This window comes from Anguilla rostrata, chromosome 7 (genome assembly GCF_018555375.3).
Source record: "Anguilla rostrata isolate EN2019 chromosome 7, ASM1855537v3, whole genome shotgun sequence".
NCBI lineage: Eukaryota > Metazoa > Chordata > Actinopteri > Anguilliformes > Anguillidae > Anguilla > Anguilla rostrata.
In genome coordinates this window covers 20,471,689-20,492,166 of record NC_057939.1, presented here as the reverse complement: position 1 = coordinate 20,492,166, position 20,478 = coordinate 20,471,689, and the positions used below count along the sequence as shown (strand labels likewise).

Sequence of the window (20,478 nt, the reverse complement as noted above, 5' to 3'; positions counted from 1 at the left end):
GCTGATTATTTTGAATTTGAATTTGCTTGCCACCTGAACCATTAATTCGAGTCTGCTTGCCATCCAAGCCATTAATTTGCTAAGTATGGATAGTTACAAGATTAAATTTTCATAAACGACCATGATTCCTGTTGATGAACACGATCAACTCAAGGGTAAAGTTAGAGTAGCCAGCATTGGCTAACTATTGTTGATAGCGAGCTCCATGTTCGATTGCTTCTGCTTGAGCTTTGACACTTGTTATCTTGAGGATGTTTTGATCAGTGTAACCGAAAATGGCAATGTGTAGTTCCCCGCTATGAACCTGGATAGTTCGTTGAATCCGATTTTAACAGAAGGCTCAATGACTGTTGTCTCACCGGGTGATGTCACTCCAATCTCCCTTACAGGTTACGATCTAGACCCGATTTCAAGTTTGCAGCCGGGGGATTCTGGGAATCATCCTGACATTGTCACTGCCGGCGGGCTTAGTAGCGAAGATGCGGAGGAGAGCAGTTCTGCACCTGCTGCCTTCATAAATGGTGTACCTGTCACTGTGTCTGTTCAAAATGTTGATGGACAACAGAGGTATTTTCTTAAATCGCTTTGGTGATTTTTTTTTAAAACCTGATCATACGCAATAGACCGTTGGAGGTAAAATATAATGAGCTAACAGATTAAAAAACGTTGGAGCTTAATCAAAAGCTGTTTATTTCTGGTGCTACTGCATCTCGATAGCTAGCAGTACAACTGATACAAAACATTATCTTGCGTGAAAAGCAGTTATTATGATGCAATGATTAGATGGTTTCCATAAGTATATTAAGCCTACTTATTAATGTTTTGTGTTAACTGGACACGTTTGATGCGATGTGTCAGTTGCTGTAATGTGTTTTGATTTTTATTTACGTTTGCTTGCTTTACCAATTCACTTTCGCAGAATAGTGTGTGTCGCGACAGATGCTAGTGGGGGCTCTGTGTCATATGTGGGCCAACTCACCACGGAGGCCAGTCTCGAATTTCAGACAGAGGGTAAGACAATTTTAGCGTTTCGTTAGTTCCTTTAAAAGAGTAAAAAAGCATTTCTGTGCTGCAACCTCCTCGTCCATAATTGTCACGGGCTATCGCTGGCTGTTTGAGGTTGGCATACAGTAGGTCTACCTGTCTCAAATTCAAGTCATAAACTCAGTATGAACCTGGTACCCAGATGTGTTGTAAATTCTTTAAGGTATGAAAACACTTTTTTCAGCTCTTCTCACGGTATTTAATCTGTGAATATCCAGCTGATAAAATAAGTCTAAAATAAAGCAGGTTATAAACTACTCTTCCTGGATCTCATTAGGATGCTATACCTAAGAGACTGATTTAACCCACTTTACCAAACTTTTATTCAGACAGAGCAGGCATAAGATTTCCAGAGATATCTCTTACAGTCATCTCCTACCTGTTAGTTCAGCCACTGTTTAAAGAAGTGTAATGCATGCAATTGCTGTTGGTCCTGCTTTGGTTTTATTGGCTCCTGAGATGTCAGATTGTGGGTGTCAGTCGAAGGTTTATTTGCGCTGTCCATAGATACTCATGTGTATGTTAAAGGTGAACTCCAACCTGTCAGATTGAGGGCAGTGTCAGGTTTCCTCAAGGCCCCCCTGAATGTTATTAATCACTTGAAATCCACACCCTCCCCTAAGTGGATGTTCCAGAATGGTCTGACACAAACACATTTGAAATTACATTTTGACTGCATAGCTAACTGGTTTTTAATGGTTTTTATTTAACAGTGTTATTCGTTGTTTATTATTAATGGTATCGATGGTGAAAAAAAGTGATACAATTAAATGAAATTTGGAAAACTCCAGCTCTAAACTGTCGCTCTAAACTGTAGAATTGCAACTTACACTGTTATGTTTCCTCACTGAATTCTGTGACACTACTGCTGACCTGAAGTAACACTTTTGTGTGTGTGTGTATGTGTGTGTGTCTGCGCACTTGCGTGCCTGCGCGCGTATGTGTGTGTGGGGTTGTGTGTTCCCAGTCCCCCCGCAGCCCTTGCTGGCAGACGATGAGTTGTCCCCACTGCCCCCAGGGGCCGAGCTGCTCTCCGTCCACCCCCAGCCCACACCCCTACAGCACCTGGAGCCCCTGGAACCCCTTCACCCCTGTCTTCTCCCGGAGGCGGAGTCAGAACCCCGGGACCAGGACACAGAAGAGCCTAAGGTAGTGTCTCAGCTTGGGTATGCAGCAACATGGTGTTTACCTGCACACTGCTCAGGACTCTGTCTTGTTGTGCAGTTATGGATTAATCCATGTTGTGCATGGGTTAATCCATAACCAATCCCTTTTGGTGCAACTAGCATCTTCTATATGACTTAATTGGGCTTTGATGCTGCGGCTCTCTGGGTTCAGAGCAGACGCTCAAACCACACAGTTAGCTGGATTCACTGGATTCACTGAGATAACAGATTCAAAATATCAGAGGTATTTGGGTGGAACGCAAAACAGAAGCAATTCTTGTACAGTAGGCTCACCAGGACAATCTTCCCTTACCCTTCCCATCTGAGAAGTGAATGTGTTGTCATGGCAGCTTCCAGTGGCTGTTCCGTATTCATCCATTTATAGTCCTGTTTAGCATTGAAAGTGCGTGTCTTACCTAGAAAATGTCAACCCCTCCTCCGTCTTACTTGGCTGAAGTGTTGGCTCATTAGACAGGGCAATCAAACTTCTCGTGTGGCAAACACGTCTCCTTCTTTGGGAGAAGTTGGGAAAATCCTCTCTTGCAGGGCTCTGAGTTCTCTCTCTCTCTGTGCCCGCTGGCTAACAGGTGACATCCATTTGTCTGTTTCCATAGAAACGGAAAGGCGGCTGGCCAAAGGGAAAGAAGAGGAAACCTCAGAGGGAGTTCTCGGCACCGCGCGCGCCAACCACAGGGTGAGAACGGGCGAGCGAGAGAAGGTGGACTGAGGGAATCACCAGGGTCATTTCAGTGCGCTCCCCTAACCCTGACCCTCTCTCCTCGCCCAGGTACGTGATCTTTGTGAACGAGAGGAAGGTCCAGCTGAAGTCGGAGAACCCAGACCTCCCCTTCACTGAGATCACCAAGATGCTGGGCGTCCAGTGGTCTCAGCTCTCCCTGGAGGAGAAGCAGGTCTGTTTCTTGCTTTTATTCTGCTCTATCTTTCCCGTTATTCAAAATGTACTTTACCATGTCTTCTGTTAAATGTTTACTCTCCCTTGCCCTATATGAAAGATTTACTGTATCCTGTATCCTTCTTTTAGATGTTTACTTCACCCTATCATGCATTTGAGTTTTACTCTCCCCTGCCCTGTGTTAGATAGCTATGTATTCTACCCTTTTGTGTATTTTGGATTGAGATTGACTGCGCCATGCCCTCTGTTAGATATGTAGTGTATCCTGCACTGGGTTTGTCTGTAGTTTTGACAGTTAGAGAAACGCTAACACACGGTCGATGTTTCACACCATGTGAGCAGAAGTACAACAACGAGGCAGAGAAGGACAAGCAGCGCTACATCAGGGAGCTGATCGCCTACCAGAACACTGAGGCCTACAGAGGCTTCCTGAGGAGGAAGGCCCTGAACAGAGTCAAGGATCTCTGCGGCACCCAGGGTGAGAGACATGGGCAGACCAGCCCAGGAGAGTCCCACTTCCAATCATGGGGCTACTGGAAAACTGTGCGGGTGGGCCGGGGGAAGGGAGACATGGGGCGAAATTGTGATCGCTGACTGGGGGGACCTTCGATTTTTGGGCATTCCAATAAAAAACTGACTGCCTGGGACACCTAGGACTTGCAGGACACAGTGTACCGCCACCGGTAGATCAGCCAACACACAACACAACATGAAACAAGAGGTCATTGGCTCTAATGCAGAAAAAATGGTCAGTGGAACCACTCTTTTGACGGGCCCCACAATTTATATCGCAATACTATAAAAAGTAATTCAAAATAAAAACTTTTTTGTGGTTTCAGGTGTGCTGTGTGATGAAGCTGAGCTTGAAAATGAAGTCTTCACGCTGTCACAAATGGATGTGAGTATGTACCTACAAACATGATATGAGTTTCTTTTTAAGCAATGTTAATTTAGCCCATTTTAAACATAGTTAAAACACATAGCAAGACTGCTAATGGAATTTTAGCATGGTCTTGCATAATGTAGCAAATGCTGAAAGATTATAAATCACCAGAGGTGAATGTGGAGAAAGTGAGAAGATGTTATCACACGTCTGTCATTCAGAAGTTTCTTGAGACATGAGGAGTAAAAAATGCAAGACTAAGCGTAAAGGCTGAAACTGACATTGAGAAGGAGCAGTAAATTTGTGCCTAACAAACACAAGAAGCAGTCAACCAATCAGAGTGAGGGTCCACCTCTCCAGGCCCTGCCCTCCTTCTCCCCTGCTGACATGATGGAATGTCCCCTGACAGACTGGACACATGTATCCTCTCTGACACTCACCAGCCTGAAACTCTATTGCAAGACATCTGTAATCTGCACATTTATCATAGTTGAAGACATTGCACCTTTCTGTACTTCTTATCAGGATCCACGTATCTGTCTCTGCCGATATGTATGACTATTTATCTGTCCATTTTTGTATTTGTCTATATATTGTGGAATCGGCATCATTGGGCTTTGATCCCACAGCACTCTGGGTTTAGAGCAGACAACCAAACCAGTTAGCTGGATTCACTGGAACTTCAGAGATAACAGATTAGGAATATCGAAGGTGTTTGGGTAGAGCACAGAATCAATTACTGTATAGTAATCCCAGCAGACACACTTTCCATACCATTCCCATAAGAAAAAAATGACTGTGTTGTCCTGGGAGGTTCCAGTGGTTATCAGAACTCCGTTTGTGGAGTCAGTGTTAGTCCCTAAAAAACCCTTATTGTGAATTCTACTAATATTCACAAATTACCTTTTCCCTCAAATTTAGCATGACAAGGTCACTTCTAATTTCTTTACTGTTCACATATGGCAGCCAAGTTTAAGATGGATGGATCTGCTGTGTCCTTAAAATTGCTGATGTGAGCTGAACTGAGAAAGTGTTGGTATTTGCAGTTTATGAGTGCAAGGGTAGCTAATCATGGTGTATTTCTATGGCCATTCTCTCCTCTTCTGTGCAGAGCTACATTGCATTACATTTTAGGTATTTAGCATAAGCTTTTATCCAGATAAGTTTATACACTTTATACTCATTCTTTTCATGCAATCTGTTTTTTTTTTTTTTTTTGGTTAAGTAACTTGCTCAAGGATACAATGGCAGTGCCCCAACTGGGAATCAAACCAACAACCTTGATGTTGCAAGCCCAATTCCCCAACCCTTATGCACTGCCACCTGTGCAGAATACAGAGGATCCACAACCTGAGGGGGGCAATTTTGACAAGTGTAGTTTAAGCATGCGTTTTGACCATTAACTCCCATGTATTTTGACAAAAGAGTTCATTGCAATATAAAAAGTATTTTTCAAAATAAAAAATACTTGCGGATAGATTGAGAAAATTCATGGCGAGTAGAAAATCTATATTGGAATATTCCTTCAAAGGTTTTACATAGAAGAAACATCGTGGACTTTTGCTATTTTCATGACCACGCTACTGTAGTTCTGCTTGTTTGCGGCGAACTCTGTCTGATTTCTGAATGCAGAATGTGTGTGAGTCGCTGCGAGTGCTCCGTGTCTTTCTCCCCCAGGGGGAGGAGAACAGCGATTTGTACTGCCGTACCTGTAACCAGTACTTCAGCTCTCTACACAACAAGAAGGAGCACCTGCTGGGCAAACAACATCTGCTGACACTCACAGGTGAGTAGGGCTGTCAGCTGATTTGATAATTATTGCATTGCCATGAACTGTATAGGTAGGTACTTCCTGTTATCCATATTATATCCACAAGGGGGTGCAAGAAGGGCACAAAGAAAAAGGAAAGTGGCCTATAGATTTAGCATAAATTTTTGATTGCTCGTGACAAAACAAAAATCATGGTTGGTTAACTCTTATTCCCTGGGTACATTGATGGTTTTATTGTTTGTAACAATAGCCTGAAGTAAACAAATGGCTAGACTATCATTTCACAACATGAAAACAGTCCAGATCGCTCATTGACAGCCTAGATATTGTACTTTTTAACATAACAGTTAATCAATTTGAAATTGCCCGCAACCTTCACATTCTGTAATAATGACCTGGGGAACATTGATGAAAAATTCATGAAAAACAGCTACATTTGAGCTTAGCAACCTATAACATCAGGATCCTTTTAGAGATGATTTGCCAAAAGCACAAGAAGGTCCACTTGGTTAGAGGAGAGTGGTGTGTTTTTTTTTTTTTTTGACAATGTCTCTTCTGAGGAAAAACACGCTCCACTTGAACAGAAGTAACAGCAATGCTCAGGTATTTCTGTGCTAGCTGTGTAATGGTTTTCCTCCCACACAAGATAATTCCGATCAGGTGGTAGTGTTGCTTGGCTTCCATAAACCATCATCATCTCTTTCTGCAGAACATTAATCAGCTAGGGTCATATTTTCCTGTATTTCTCAAAACCTGATTGACTGTGCACCGGTGGAAACAACTGTAATTCAAAAGCAAGAGATAATTTATTGAACATGTTAGATTTTCACTGTGCACATATGATTAAGAAATTACATGCTTGTGTAGTTTAACCGTTATTTTTATTACCTATTCAGGGAATATAAAAATTTTGAATCAAAATCTGACAGCCCTACATAAGGGAGAGAAAGAGAGGAGAGAGGAAGTGCATGCCTCACTTGAATAACCTTCACTTGATACATCTGGTCCACATGGAATTTGGGTCTTATTTTGAGCACCACCTTTTAAACAAGGTGGGCTGCTTATTGTATTTAGGGCTAGTGGCCATGCTGCTGCCATGGAAATGCCATGTGTGTGTATCACCATTAGGTGGCAGTGTTTGTGCAAGGTTTGTGCAGTGGCAGACATCGATCGGCTTCTGGTTACTGCTTCCTGTGTAACTACAGTGTGATTGTGGCCAGTTATGTTAGTAAAATTAGCGTTAATTTTAACACTATTAACATTGTGGGTAAGCAACTGCATGTTAGGGCATGGACTTTGGTGTGATCTCTTAGCAGTCTGTTTTACCACTTGATTGTCAGTTCTGTGATTTTGTTAGTGTTCTGCTAGAGGAGACACAGTTAAGGGCTGTATACCCAAGAGCTATCAGTCCCTAGACCAGGCAGTCTTTCTTTCTTTCTTTCTTTCTTCAATTTTGTGTTCCAGTCTACATCTACCTGTCTGCAAGCCCACCTGTCTCTTTCTTCTCTCTGTCCCATCCAGTTTAAACTCTCACCTAATCTCAGTAGAGGGCTGACACCTTGCTCAGAGTAGATAATCCTTGTTTAATAGTCTTATTAGATGAACTCGCTCCACACAACAGCATGCCTGGATGTCTTACCCTGTTTACTATGCTGTCTGCACTGTTATGAAAACGCCCACCTGCACCCATACAGAGAGCACCATAGATGAACATATATACTCCTCTGGTTAAGGTCTCTGTGGGCCAGTGAATTTTGTATGTGCTACAAGCCACACAGCACATCAAAAGTGCATCTCTCTGTCTGCAGCTAATAACTTATAGCCACCTGGTGAATATCAATGGGCCACTAAATTCTGGTCATAGCTAGCTGGTATCATAGCCCCAACTCAGTCCAACAAGTGCATTTAGCAGCCTTACTCAGCCGTACTGTATTATGTGCCTGCCTAGGATGGCACTCTTATGTGGGATAAGTCTGTGCAGATTCCAGTGATGTGTTTTCCTAATGAACCAATGGCCTGATACATTGCCTGATGAATCATGTTTTTGTGTAGGTGGGCTTCCTGTTGGAGGCAGCAATTCAAGACAGCTCAGTCACTGACCCATAACATAACGCTGGCCCAAATTCAGTAGAACCAATCATATTGCGGGAAGCTTAACTCACATAATATCCTTTCCAGGAGAGAAAGGTTGAGACTGTTGCACAGTAGTTGCTACATTGATAAACTGATGAACAGAGCGAGACTCGTTAAGTCCCAGTGCTGCTGTTAAAGACCGGTGCTTGTCCCCAGAGGAATTTGAGAAGGAGAGTGGCAGCCAGCGAAAAGTGGCAGAGCCTGAGGAAGATCCAGATGAAGATGAGGAAGAGGAAGACGACGAGGACAGGGAGCTAGCGCGACTGTGTGGTCTTACCGCTCTGGACCTGAACAGCCTGGAAGAGCTGCTACTTCGACAGGTCAACCGTAGGTGTCATGGTCCTGCACCACCACACTGGACACAAATATTCTGGCCATTCACACACAGACTTTTAACACACTGATGATTCATAAACTGAACGCTAGCTCACTAAACAGTGATACACAGACTGCTAACATAATGGTAGCTAGCGCACTGACTACTAACATACTGAAAGGAAACACACTGACTTCTACCAAATGTACAGTACTGACCGTTAGTGTACTGCTGCTCACTCCCTAACTCACTAACAAGTAACGCATTGACCACATGCATAGATACCAGTGGCAAACACATACACACCAGTTTCAGGTCAGTAGTGAATCATTGTTTCATATTTGTCTAATTTCTATAAATGTAAATGATTAAATAAGCATAATTTGCCTGCATTTAAAAGGAATAGCACCTTTTGGGAATTCTAGAGATTTTCAGGTGGCCATTTCTAGTTTTCACTTCATGGGTCCAAAATTCTGGGTGCCCCCTTCTGAGATGGTTCTGTACATCCAAAAGAGTGTCTGTAGCAAATTTGGTGCTTTCTTCCGCTGTGTAATGGTTTTACTATTTTTAAATTCCCCCTACTCTGGAGAAGAGTGACAGTGAGGGAGAGAGTTTACTGTGAGATTTGACTTAAAAGCATATAGTATTATGCGTAATGTGTGGTTTATTCATGGCTTGATATATTGATATTCTCATTACGACACTGCACAATTTAATCAGCTGTGCACACAAGTTTGTAATTACCAGCTGTAAACATGTCTTAATCATTGTCTGGGTGGAATGCCAGATTGTACAGAAGTTTTGTGAAGAGCTGTTGACAGTAAACTTAAACATTTTCCAAATATATGAAAGTAAACTGGGCATATGAATAGAAATTTAGCACGATAGGTGTGAGTGCCAGAAGCTCAGTGGAACACATCATCAAAAGGAGATGGAGGAAGGGGGAGCCTCTCAGTCCTCTTTCAGTTACAGCATATAGCAACACTGCTCAAGCCTTCCAAGCAAGGGATGCAATTAAAGCAAATGAAACACCCGCAAGCACACACACACACACACACACACACACACACACACAAGCAGGCTCGAACATTCACACACGGAAACACAGTTGCTTGTGTGCTCTTAATCTGTTTTATGAGCAAACACGTGCACACACACACACATGCACGTGCGCACACAGGCACAAACACTCACACGCACAGATACACATGATCGTATGCTTGTAATCTGTTTTATGAGTAATGCACCGTGTACAGTGCAGCACAGCCAGGGGACTGGTTTCTAGAGACTGGCTCTCAGATGTCTGTTCTTTCTGCTGCTTGTTTGGCTGTGGCTGCCGGTTTTGCTGTGTTAGCAGTTTTTCACAGTAAAACGTGGCACAGCAGACAGATGTGATAATGCGGTTGTACAGCGGTGGGCTGCCGTGGAGTTTACATGATTAGCGGTGTTATTTCCTGATGCCGTTTTACAACTCAGGCTATGGGGAAAACGCTAAGTTGCAGTTGCCTGCACTTTTCCCATATTGTGCCCTTTGTTACACAGAAACAAAGAGCAACATAGCAATTGCAGTGAACTGAGTGATATGGGAGTAGTAAAGAGCTACCTGCTTATTTTATTGCCCAGTTATTTCTGTCCAGATGAGTGGCTTATCCAATCTCTGACATGTTTTAGCACTGGGTTAAAAGTATTTCATGGTTTTGTAGAAAGCTGTGTCAGCAGAGAGGCCAGGGACAGAAACCATCTGGAATACTCTTGAATGTGATGGCTGATGATTAGAATCTTGTAGGCCACTCTTTCTTTGGCGAAAGGCTCAGGAGAAATTGCAGTAGTATTTTGTGGGATTTGCGGTTGAGGACCTGACAAAATTGACCTGTGCAGAAGTACCTACCTGTCTGTGTGTAGTAGTTTATGGTTGGGAGGCAGTGTAATGTAATGGTTAGGGAACCAAGCTTGTAACTCAAAGGTTGTTGGCTCAATTCCCAGGTGTGGTTGTGCCTTAATTACCTCAGTAAATGTTCAACTGTATAAATAGACTGTATGTAACCCATGTTATTGTTGTAAGTCAAGCGTCTTCTTAATGGGGACATTTAATGTAATGTAAATCTTGGCAGAAAATTTGTATCTGTGTAAGTTCCTGTGATTAACTGATGAAATAACACCCAACAGACTTCATCCGAGAAAGAGTGAACCCCAGTTCCTGTTCCACCAGCAGAGTAAAGGCAGCACCAGCTCCCATTTACACGCCTTCACCCTGTTTCAGTGACTCGCCACACATGCTGCTCATGTGGAGTAACGCTTTCCCCTCTCCCGTGCCTCACTAGTGAGAGAGTTCGAGCTCCAGGAGCTGAAAGACAACCTGGACCAGGAGAGGGAAAGGCAGGAGCGGCTGAACTCGGAGCTGCAGGAGCTGCAGGTACAGAACGTGCCGGTCTGAGATGCCTACTCCCTGGCCTCTGGGACGGCGCTGGCATTGTATACGCCCGTAATTACTGATCACAAACTGTAGTGGGGTTTCAGCAAGGCTGTAAAGCGGTTACTGGTAACAAACGCATACCATTTAAATAACTATAGTTCCGTGTTCAAATGTTAATATTTATCTGTGTCCTTTAAAAATTTAAATAACCCTTCAAAACGCTCCGTGTTCTCGTCCAGAAAAAAGTACCCAGATTTAATAATGCAGATGGAGTGGCTGGAAACATTAGCATATATGTCCGGTAATGTACTTATCGAGATGGCATTCTCATGTTAATGTGGAACTGCTAAATGAGGAATTAAGCCAATTAACTTTGGGAATGTCTCCTGATGTGGCTCTGTTGCCTGGTTACGGACGTGTCGGGGAGTGTTTCGGTTTAATAAGCCACGGAAGAGCCTTTCAGGGGCACACATTCACAGCCAGCTGCTTGCACACATTCACAGCCAGACAGGAAGGCGCACAGAATGAATAGGCTCCGACCTCACAGTTATTATTTTACCCATTGTTTAACAGCCACAAGGCGCTGTTTCGCTTGATCAGTCCATAGCTGTCACAAGCTTGCAGTTCACCACCAGGATGATGGACCCTGTAAATAATTCAGCAGCGATTGCATAGCCTGTGTGCCTTTGCACGGTAATGTTGTGTATCCACGGTGAAGTCAAACAGTATGTACCTCGACTCCACATGGAAAGGATATTGGTGACATTACAGGCTTTTGTTCCACTTTTTATATATAAACTGTTTGATACATTTGTGTTGCATTTGTGATTACCGGTATCTTGTTTTGAGGGGTCTTTCCTGTTCCTATTGTCATGTTATCTCCTTATATGTATGAGATATGAAAGACTTGTCAAAGCCTTGTGCTGAAATATGAGGGCCTGTGTACTGTATGAAGCACAGTGTTTTTCCATGAGCTTCTTCCTCGCCTCCTTCAATATTAGACAGTAAACCGCTGAAGAAGATAGTAAGTGGGTGGAGATGAACTGTAGTTCCAGATATGAGCGCTATCTCTCTCGTCTGCTGCAGAAGATGTCAGACAGTGTGGGGTGGTGAAGTATGCGGTGATGTGCTGTATGAGAGGCCCTCACTGCCTTCTGTGTGCCTTTTTAGAAGAGGAAGATGAGTCTGGAGGCGGAGCTGCAGGGCCTGAGGGAGAGTTGGCCAACTCTGGAGTCTCAGCTGCACTGTCTGAATATGGTTCCTCTTCTCTTCCAGTTCCACATCCAGATCATAGACACCGGTGAGTATGGGAGGGATGCAGTGTGCTCCTGGCATAAAAATTGGGGTCATGATTATGCCATAAAACTCAGCACTCATCCACCCTACTACACTATAATCACCTTTCCTTCCTAGAAACCAAAACCCATAATAAAAACCATCAAAAAATCAAGGTCAATACCTGTCCTACAACCCAACACCTGTCCACTATCAAACAAACCAGTCACTATCTGCTCTGAAACCAAAAACCTACCTACAAAATCCAACCTGCCTACTATAATAAAAACCAAGAATACTATCTATCCAACAGTCCAGCATTCATGTATCATCATATACACAAAGGTCACTATCTGTCCTACAAAGAAGCACAACTCTACATCATGAAAACCATTGTCACTAGTATGATGGTTGTATAGTGTTGAAGTGTCTCAGCCAGACTGAAGTCATAAAGAAGAGAGGTGTCATTAAAGAAGGCTAGGAGTAAGATACCACCACCCCACCCCCACACTTACAGGCAGTCCTTAGCTTGCTTCATCATTATGTACTCAAGGTTTAGGCATTAAAGCACATAAAAAAGATGCAAATTATGTAGTCCAATTCAAGGTGTACAGTTGTGCACATAAATACGGATCTGGAGATTAGTGAACTGCTGTTGAAAGTACACCATTATGAAGGAATAAGCTAGGGTTCTTGGATTTTTCATGGCTCAAATCCAGCTTTGTAATGGAGTTTTTCTTTGTTAATCACTGCATGTAATGAGCATTATTAACCCTTAAGTGCACCAACAGTCTTCAAGTTCAGACTAAGATGGCTGACACCTTCTGGCAGCACAAGAAATAGGGCAGATTTATTTTTCTATCTCTCAACTGCAGTTATGACTTCTGGCAGTTGAGGCGTTGTCACAAATGAACTTACGTGACTTCAGCAGCATAAAAGTGGTTCATACTTTCTGCAAAGTTTTGAAAGCATCCTAAAACCTTCATCTGAATCAGCCGTCTCATAGGCCTCTGCAGAACACTACAGGTAAGGATAGCCATAGTGTTACTAGCACTATATGTATCAAACGTGTCAAGTATGTATAATAAGAAAGATTATCTGTATTGTGTTATATTTTCCTGTGAAATATAGCATCTAACAAAGTAGTTTTAAAAATGAGCATGCAGTTTGCATAGGGTTTTTTAAACTTTTATCTTCCAACCAGATTATTCCATTTACGATGTCTTTACAGTATTCAGATGTATTCAGGTCTGTGTGGACCCCTCAACAATGGAGCCCATATTCTTTTCTTACTTGGAACATAATTGTCTAATGTTTTTTTTTGTACATCAGTCATTGGAGCAATAATGACACTTCCCACAGTCTTCAGTCCTTTAGTGTTTTGGCGTGGACTTGAATCATGGGTTTGAAAAGCATGGTCAACTGCCTCTCTGGAAATCACTTGTTAAGTTCACCAGACTGCCGAACTGACAGATTTGCATAATGAAATGGTCTTTGCTCTTCTCATCGCTAAATGGCTCAGCTCAATTAGACAATGTATCTGAAGCACTGTGCAGATCTGACCTTTTCTTTTATCTAATGATAAAGACAATAATCCTGTAATGGTCTAATGTACCGGCTGGAGGACATCTGAATTATGTGGGGAAGTAGTGACATTGTGCCTTTAGTTTGCACTTGATTTCATTCGCTCTTCTTTCATGAAAAGGAATTTGATTTGTTGTAACTAGAAGCTAAATGGTAAATATTTAGCAAATTGGTACATTCCTAGTCATGAAGCTGGAAGAAGATGTTACATTTAAGGAATGCAAATAAGGGTGTCTACTAAAGATGTAAAGTCATACAACTACCACAGCTAATACTAAAGGCGAATGGGTCTTTTCTTTCAGTTGCCTCATCTTGATTTTATCTGTTGCTGAGACAAACATAGGCAGTGTTTCCTAGCAGGGTCATCTCCTGGATGATGCAGAAATAGAGCTCTGATTGAATGAAGACTCAAATGGCTGAGTCAGAGCACAACATGTGCCTTGATTTAGCCGGTGGCAACCTGCCCACCCTTACAGTAAATCGCCTGCTCCTTTCTCTGTGTGCCTTCGCTTTGAGCCTGTAGTATCCTGGTTACAAGCTTAGGGCTCCAACTGTCAGACCTCTCTCTGCTTTCTTCCTGTTTTTCTGGGGGTTTTTTGTCCCTCTCTCCCCTTTTCTCTCTCCTCCTCTCTCTGTCACCCTCAATTTTTTTCTCATTCTCTGTCTTCTCTCACTTTCATTCCTTTTCTCACTGTTTCTATTTTTTCCCCTCATCTGTCACACTACCCCTAAATCCTTCCTTCTCTCTCTGTATAATGGTGCAGAGGTTTAACCTCTGCACCATTGTAAATGAGGGCTCATTCCCTCAATGTGTCTCCCGACAATTAAATAAAGGTTGATTGATTCTCTGTCTCTGAAGGCAGCTCTGTCATACAGAAGCAGAATCTGGCTAAATCTGTCCATTCTCTGATGAAGTGAGAGAACTGCAGGTATGGTCACTATAGCAACAACAGCAGCTCAACACTCTCTCTGAGACAATAAGTTCTGAAATGAAATTTGCATGGCTACCTCTCATGGTCATGTGACCCTGTGACCCGATAGCATCTCTGTGCTGTGCACCATTGGTTCTTCTGAGGGTTTCTTCTGAAACTTCTCTGGTTTACAGGGGGAAACACCAAAGCAGAGTGATTCTGGTCTCACATCTGTTTTTCTCTAGATAAGACTGTCGGTAAATTGTAGCAGTAAAAGAAGGTGGCCAGTCCTATCAGGAATTCCTGTAGACCAGGGCTTCTGTGTGATTTTATCATTCTTGCAGTAAACATTTGCTCAGCAGAGGGCAGGATACAATCGGCTGTGCCCCCACAACTTGGCCACAGTCAGAAATCGGCCACCGTCCGCTCTTTGAAATCTGACCTTCCCAGAATCCTTCACTTTGCCACATGGTTCCCCCAGTGTTCTTTGGTTTGTTTGCCATGTCTCCTACTCCATAATGGCCACTCTCCAGCTCACTGTCTCCTATAGGTCACCTTTCGGCACTGGTTTGTAAAGATATCAAAGAATCATTGTGCCTTTAAAGGTTCCTTTGAAAATAGGGGGAAAAAAACCCACACACCCCTGAAATGTAGAACTCACAGGACTGAAAATATGTATTGTTTGTGCAGTGTTTTTTTTTTTTTTTTTTAAACAACATTTAAAAGAACAACAGGATGACAAAACAGTCAATTTGCAAAAAAAAAAAAAAGAAGGGGCAGAGGAATTTACAGGCGAGCGTTTCAGTCGGCTCAGACCACATCCAAAAAACATTGGCTTTGTTTGGAGGAGCACGGGCAGGGACAGACTGACTCGTGCTGTTTGTTTTTGTCTGTTCGTCTCAAGGTGATGTGAAGATGGCGGAAGAGCGCACAGGGTGACGAACGCTGTGAAAACACCGGCGCGGGTCTTCCCACGTCACACGCTGCACTGACAAACTGGACGGGTGACGGGACGCACTTTACGCAGAGGGCCCTGGAAACGGCCCAACGGCGGCTTCCTTCATTCATTCATTCATTCATTCATTCCTTCCTTCTGTTCGTTTGTTCATGTTTGTTCGCTGGGTCTTATTACAGTGGATCGGTTCTTCTCCTTGGATCAGTTCTCAGATCTTACAGTTAAGGCTTGATTCTTTGTTCATTCAGGTTTAATTTTTAATGTGAAGATAAGTCTTATGCTGTAAATACATGCCTTAAATGGTAAAGTACTGTACTACTCTGCATGAACAAAAGGTAATGAAACAAACACTTTTAAAAAATTGACTATCCAGTCTGCTGTAACGTTGCAGCGATGTTGTTTTTGCACTTACCTTGACACTAGAGGTCTACTGCATGCTTATGCACTAAAACCCACGTCACTAAATCATTGATGTGATGATGGATATTTTTGGAGTTTTAATGGTAGTTTTGGTAGATTTCTGTGCTGTAAAATATAATGTTCAATTTTAAATGTAGAGGAAACTGCACAAAGTTATTTTGAGAATTCCACCTCAGATGTAGCTTGAGAAAATCTAAATACAAAATGTTAGTAATGTTTACCATTAAACCATTGATGATATAGATGCAACTACAGAGTGTAGTTGGTTTCATTGGCAAGAACATAGATGGTTTTATTTTTACTCATTACTCAAAATGGCTACCCCTTTGACAGCTACCACTGTCCTTTTGTGGAAAAAGTTTTGAACGCTTACGATGATCAGTGGAGTTCTTTGGTTTGTATTTGCAAGCAAAAACAAAATCGTCCACCTCACCTTTGCAGATGCATATGCTCGGTGCTTCAATCTCCCTCTGGAATCCTTTGAGGGAGTCTGAATATTTAAATAGAGAGTAAAGTCCATTATTGTGTTCATTTTTGCAGCTGATCAGATAAGGATAGAGAGGGTGTAGAATAAACCTTCACATTTTCCCCTGGCTGAGCCACAAACAGCTGTGGATTCTGAGTAACCCTTTGTGGTCAGCTCTCGGACAGTGTGACCTCAGCTCTGATTGGTGCATTGGCCTCTGTTTAAGCCCCTGACTTAAAAGATGCTGGGTCTAATTTGATAATACTTGGGCTAATGTGCTGATCATGTTGGAACAATATACTTTTCCTAGAATGTCATCTCCTCTGTGTCCTACTGACGAATGTTTTACATCATTTGTTGTTCAGATGTAAGATTAACAAATAAAATGCAAGCTTCTGGATCATTCCTGACTGAATTCTGTTTATTGTTTCTTAACATGAAAAAATAACTAGTCTTCATCTTAATCATTAGCTGCATTGTACCCATATTATTCTGGCTGGTGTTTTTGAATTGTGGTCTTCTTTCAGCTGCAGGATGTCTGAACATGCATTTGGTGATTCATGCTTATGAATAACTAAGGAACTATTTTGCATGAAGTATTACATCATTGTGTCAGAGCACCTATGGGGCTCAAGAAAGGGGCTTTCACTGTACAGGATGAATTGCTTAAGGCTTTTTTGGTGTAAGATCGCAAACGTGATAACATTTTTAACTGGACATTCTAATGCTGATCTAATGATCACTACTGGTAATAGAAAGCAATGGATTATAGAGCACTGACTTAGAATTTTGAATTAAAAAAGCTGTTCATCAAAGGGTTAAGAAAGCCTTCAATAAAGCAGGTATGGGGGAGAGTGTGGCACAGTCCACAGGGTGGCTCCACCCATAAACCACACCCTTAGCCAGGGGCTCAATTCCCCGCTATGGCTCTCTCTGCACATTGATCCCACCCCTATCAGAAACCCTCTGCTTTCCCCCTGGCTGAATTAATAAATAACATAAACATAAGGAGGGGTCCACTGCCCTTTAAAAATGTATACATGGATGGGACTGTAACTGACACTTCTTTAGTTTGATACATACAGTAAAGTCACTTTCATATCTGAGTCCCGATGTGAAATGGTGGCTGAAATGGACTTGGTAGCGGCTTGTAGGTAGCCTCTTTAAGTATCTAAAATATTCTTATTCTCATTAAAAACTTGTAGAAAACATGAACAAAACCAGAAGTGTTATTCCTTTGTTTGGCAGCATTCTTCTGGCAGAACAGCACACGTGATTTTTGTTGGCTGTGAGTTTGTTTAATTAATAAAGATGAAATAACATGATGTAACCATAAAATGGGCTCAGTCACTGTGAGTGAGCTTTCAATGTTTTGCACATTTCATTTACGAGCACATTATCTCACTTGAAAATGGAAAAACGATAACGTATCAAAAATTGATTGCAGTGTGGCATGGTGGTGTAAAAACTGAATGTTTTATCATAATATTGTGATTTTAAGGCAATTAGCCTGAAAAGCTTTTGTAAAATGGCCATGAATGGAAACTGTCTGGGGGGGTCGCTTTGCAGGATTCCCGCGAAGAGCCAGAATGGCGTCTCCTCTCAGCCCCTGTTACATACTGTATAGTTCACGAGTGTCCCACCTGGCAAATCTCCATGGTGGGAAAGGGGATGAAGGGATAGGGGAGGCCATCTGTGAGGTGTGAAGTGTGCCAAATCAGCACACATGGTAAATTGTACCTCAGCTACACTTCGACCCTTCCAATCGGTGAAGTGAGCTTCAGAAAGATCACGTTTTCCTGTCTCCCAGCATGCTGTGCATCTGTCTCCTCACCCACGACTTTGTGAGAGAAAGGGTCTGCAGTCTGAGAGCGTTGAGCTCAGTGTGCTCAGTGGGTTAAGCGTCTGTGGATCATGAGTGCATCCCATACTCCTGAGATTGTATACTTCCTCAGGATTACTCTCATTGCTGGTACTGTGCTCTCTGAATGCAGCTCATTTGTACAGCTGGGATTTAACTGCAGTCAGACAGAAGTGCTATGGACTCGTGTCACAGAGGAGTCAGAGCCATGAATAAAAGGGAAATGACTCCACCCACTCACACTGCCACTCCATATTTCCATTTCAACTGGGTCTGATAGCATTTGTATTAGTCACATTTCTTTTTCTCTTTCTCTCCCTGTCTGCGATATGTATGTATATACACACACACATACACGAATACAGCAGTTGTGTACTCACCCTTGGGTCCAGTGTCTGCTGCCTGTATGGCAGCTTTCCACACACTTCCTGCCAACTTCCTGCTTTATTTACCACACTTGGCAGCTCTGGTCCACTCCTCAGTATCATGTAAGGGGGTTTGGGGGGAGGAGAGAGTGATGGTACTGTAGGTGTTGACAAGGCATTACTGAATTACCTTTCAGCATGAACTAGTGGGAGAGTGTATTCAAATGGCCAATGAGGCACTGGCCCATTGGTTTTTCTGTTTCACTATTCTTTCTTTTGTTTTTATCATCCATTTTATTGCAACTACTGTACAATACTGTATCCATTTGTGAAGCAAGGAGACTTACAGGACATCTAGTGTGTGCAGGGCCTGTGATTGGATATGAGTGACTAAAAGCCACCCAGTGAGTTACGTATTTATGATAGGAACAAATTGTGTCATCTCTGTTGGGTTAGACTAGTATTTTCCTGTTTGACACTGGTAGGTGGGTACTACGTTTTGGGCTGCTCTTGCAGAATGGAAAACATGAATTACAGGGGAACTTGGGCTAAATCTCTAATTTTATGCGCTGAATAACAATGCATTAGCCGTTACCTGGACGACTGACAGAAACGCCTCCAAAGAGCAGTTTTCCCAGAGCCGCGCCCCCCTCCAAACTGAATGACAGGCCAGCGCAAGGCAGCACGGAGCTGCAGTCGTAAGCCTGCAGGTTGACTGAGTGGGTCTCAGTGGGCCTCGGAACCGCTCCTCTGCGTCGATCCCTCTCCGCCTCATAAAGCAAGGGCCACGGCACAGCCACGCTAGCAGGCAGCCAGTTCAATGCGCCGTCCGCAGGGGAGCTCAAACAGCTGGCCCCTGCCCTCCGGCCAGGATGGAGCCTGGACCCTGACGCCTTGCCAAGCTCTTTGAGTTTTGCTTCGCTTCCCGGCATTGCCCGCGGAGCCAGGGGGCACGGGAGGAAGGCAAAGTCCAATCCAGAATGACTTGGGATTATAAACCACGGGCCAGAACAGACTAAAAGGATTTTCAGGAATAAATATTTCACTGAAACCCCTCGGTGACAGAGACTTGAGTAAAGCCTGTGTGTTTATATTAAATAATTAGTCCCCTGAGTATCTTGCTGTGATGTGCATCTCCACACTGAGTGAAAACTGTGTGAACAGTATTTTATCAGCTCTGTTGGTGAAACTATGCTTGTATATGTATTTTACAGTATTTATTCTGTATGCATGTGTGTGTGTGTGTGTGTGTGTGTGCATGCGTACATGTGTGTGGTGTCCGTGAACAGATCTTGTTCCTACAAAATTCACTGTTATTACAGAAATATTTCCCTTCATCCAGCACAGCGACTGGAAGGGTGCTTTTCTCCAGTGGTGAACAGGGAAAGGGATGAATCATTGTGTGGGGTGTGTGCGTTGGTGCTCTGTTGTTATACAACATTAGGTTGCCAGAGTGAAAAGGTCTTCACATATTATTCCCATGGAAAGGGATATGTGCTAGTTATTGTTGTAGTGATTTATAACTGGAACCCATACTTTGAATGATCTATCCAGTGTAATGCTTCCACTGATCTCCAAGAGAAGAGGATTCACTATAATATGTTCTGTGATATCAATTACATTACAGAGCAGTTCATAAAGATGCTTTTAGGGAAATTAAAAGGCAATGTTAGGCATTTATCAGTTCCTAAGAGACAACCTTTCATACAATTTCCTAGAATAACATCAAACATTTTAGTTGCTTTGATATTTTAAATATTTTTGACTTTGTTCTATTTAGTAAGAGATAAAATTTGATTTGCCAACCAGAAATGTCTGGGAACTGAGTTACTTGTATAAACTGTGGTGGTTGAAAGAAAGTTCACAATCTTATTCGTCTAAGTTAGAACCTTTCTCTGTAATCCAGAAAAGATTAAATGATGAATTAATGTAATTAGATTATGTTATGTATATGATTATAGAAGATGTTTATCACTGTGTTGATGCTAGGAGGTATATTCAG

At 42.6% G+C, this 20,478-nt stretch overlaps 1 protein-coding gene across 3 annotated transcripts; it reads left to right on the top strand.

Moving 5' to 3' along the window:
* Nucleotides 1-16,003, top strand: LOC135259336 (high mobility group protein 20A-like). Of its 3 annotated transcripts, XM_064343583.1 has the most exons (14): nucleotides 1-155; nucleotides 390-567; nucleotides 920-1,011; nucleotides 2,012-2,193; nucleotides 2,825-2,904; nucleotides 2,998-3,121; nucleotides 3,466-3,601; nucleotides 3,963-4,021; nucleotides 5,684-5,792; nucleotides 8,067-8,237; nucleotides 10,548-10,639; nucleotides 11,810-11,939; nucleotides 14,358-14,427; nucleotides 15,314-16,003. In XM_064343583.1, the coding sequence occupies exons 1-13, from the start codon at nucleotides 122-124 to the stop codon at nucleotides 14,414-14,416; spliced, it is 1,446 nt and encodes a 481-aa protein (XP_064199653.1). In that variant the 5' UTR covers nucleotides 1-121; the 3' UTR covers nucleotides 14,417-14,427; nucleotides 15,314-16,003. The 3 variants fall into 3 exon arrangements, with proteins under 3 accessions (XP_064199653.1, XP_064199651.1, XP_064199652.1); XM_064343581.1 differs by lacking the exon at nucleotides 1-155 and having other exon boundaries at nucleotides 201-567; XM_064343582.1 differs by lacking the exons at nucleotides 1-155; nucleotides 14,358-14,427 and having other exon boundaries at nucleotides 204-567.
* Nucleotides 16,004-20,478: the final 4,475 nt, after the last annotated feature.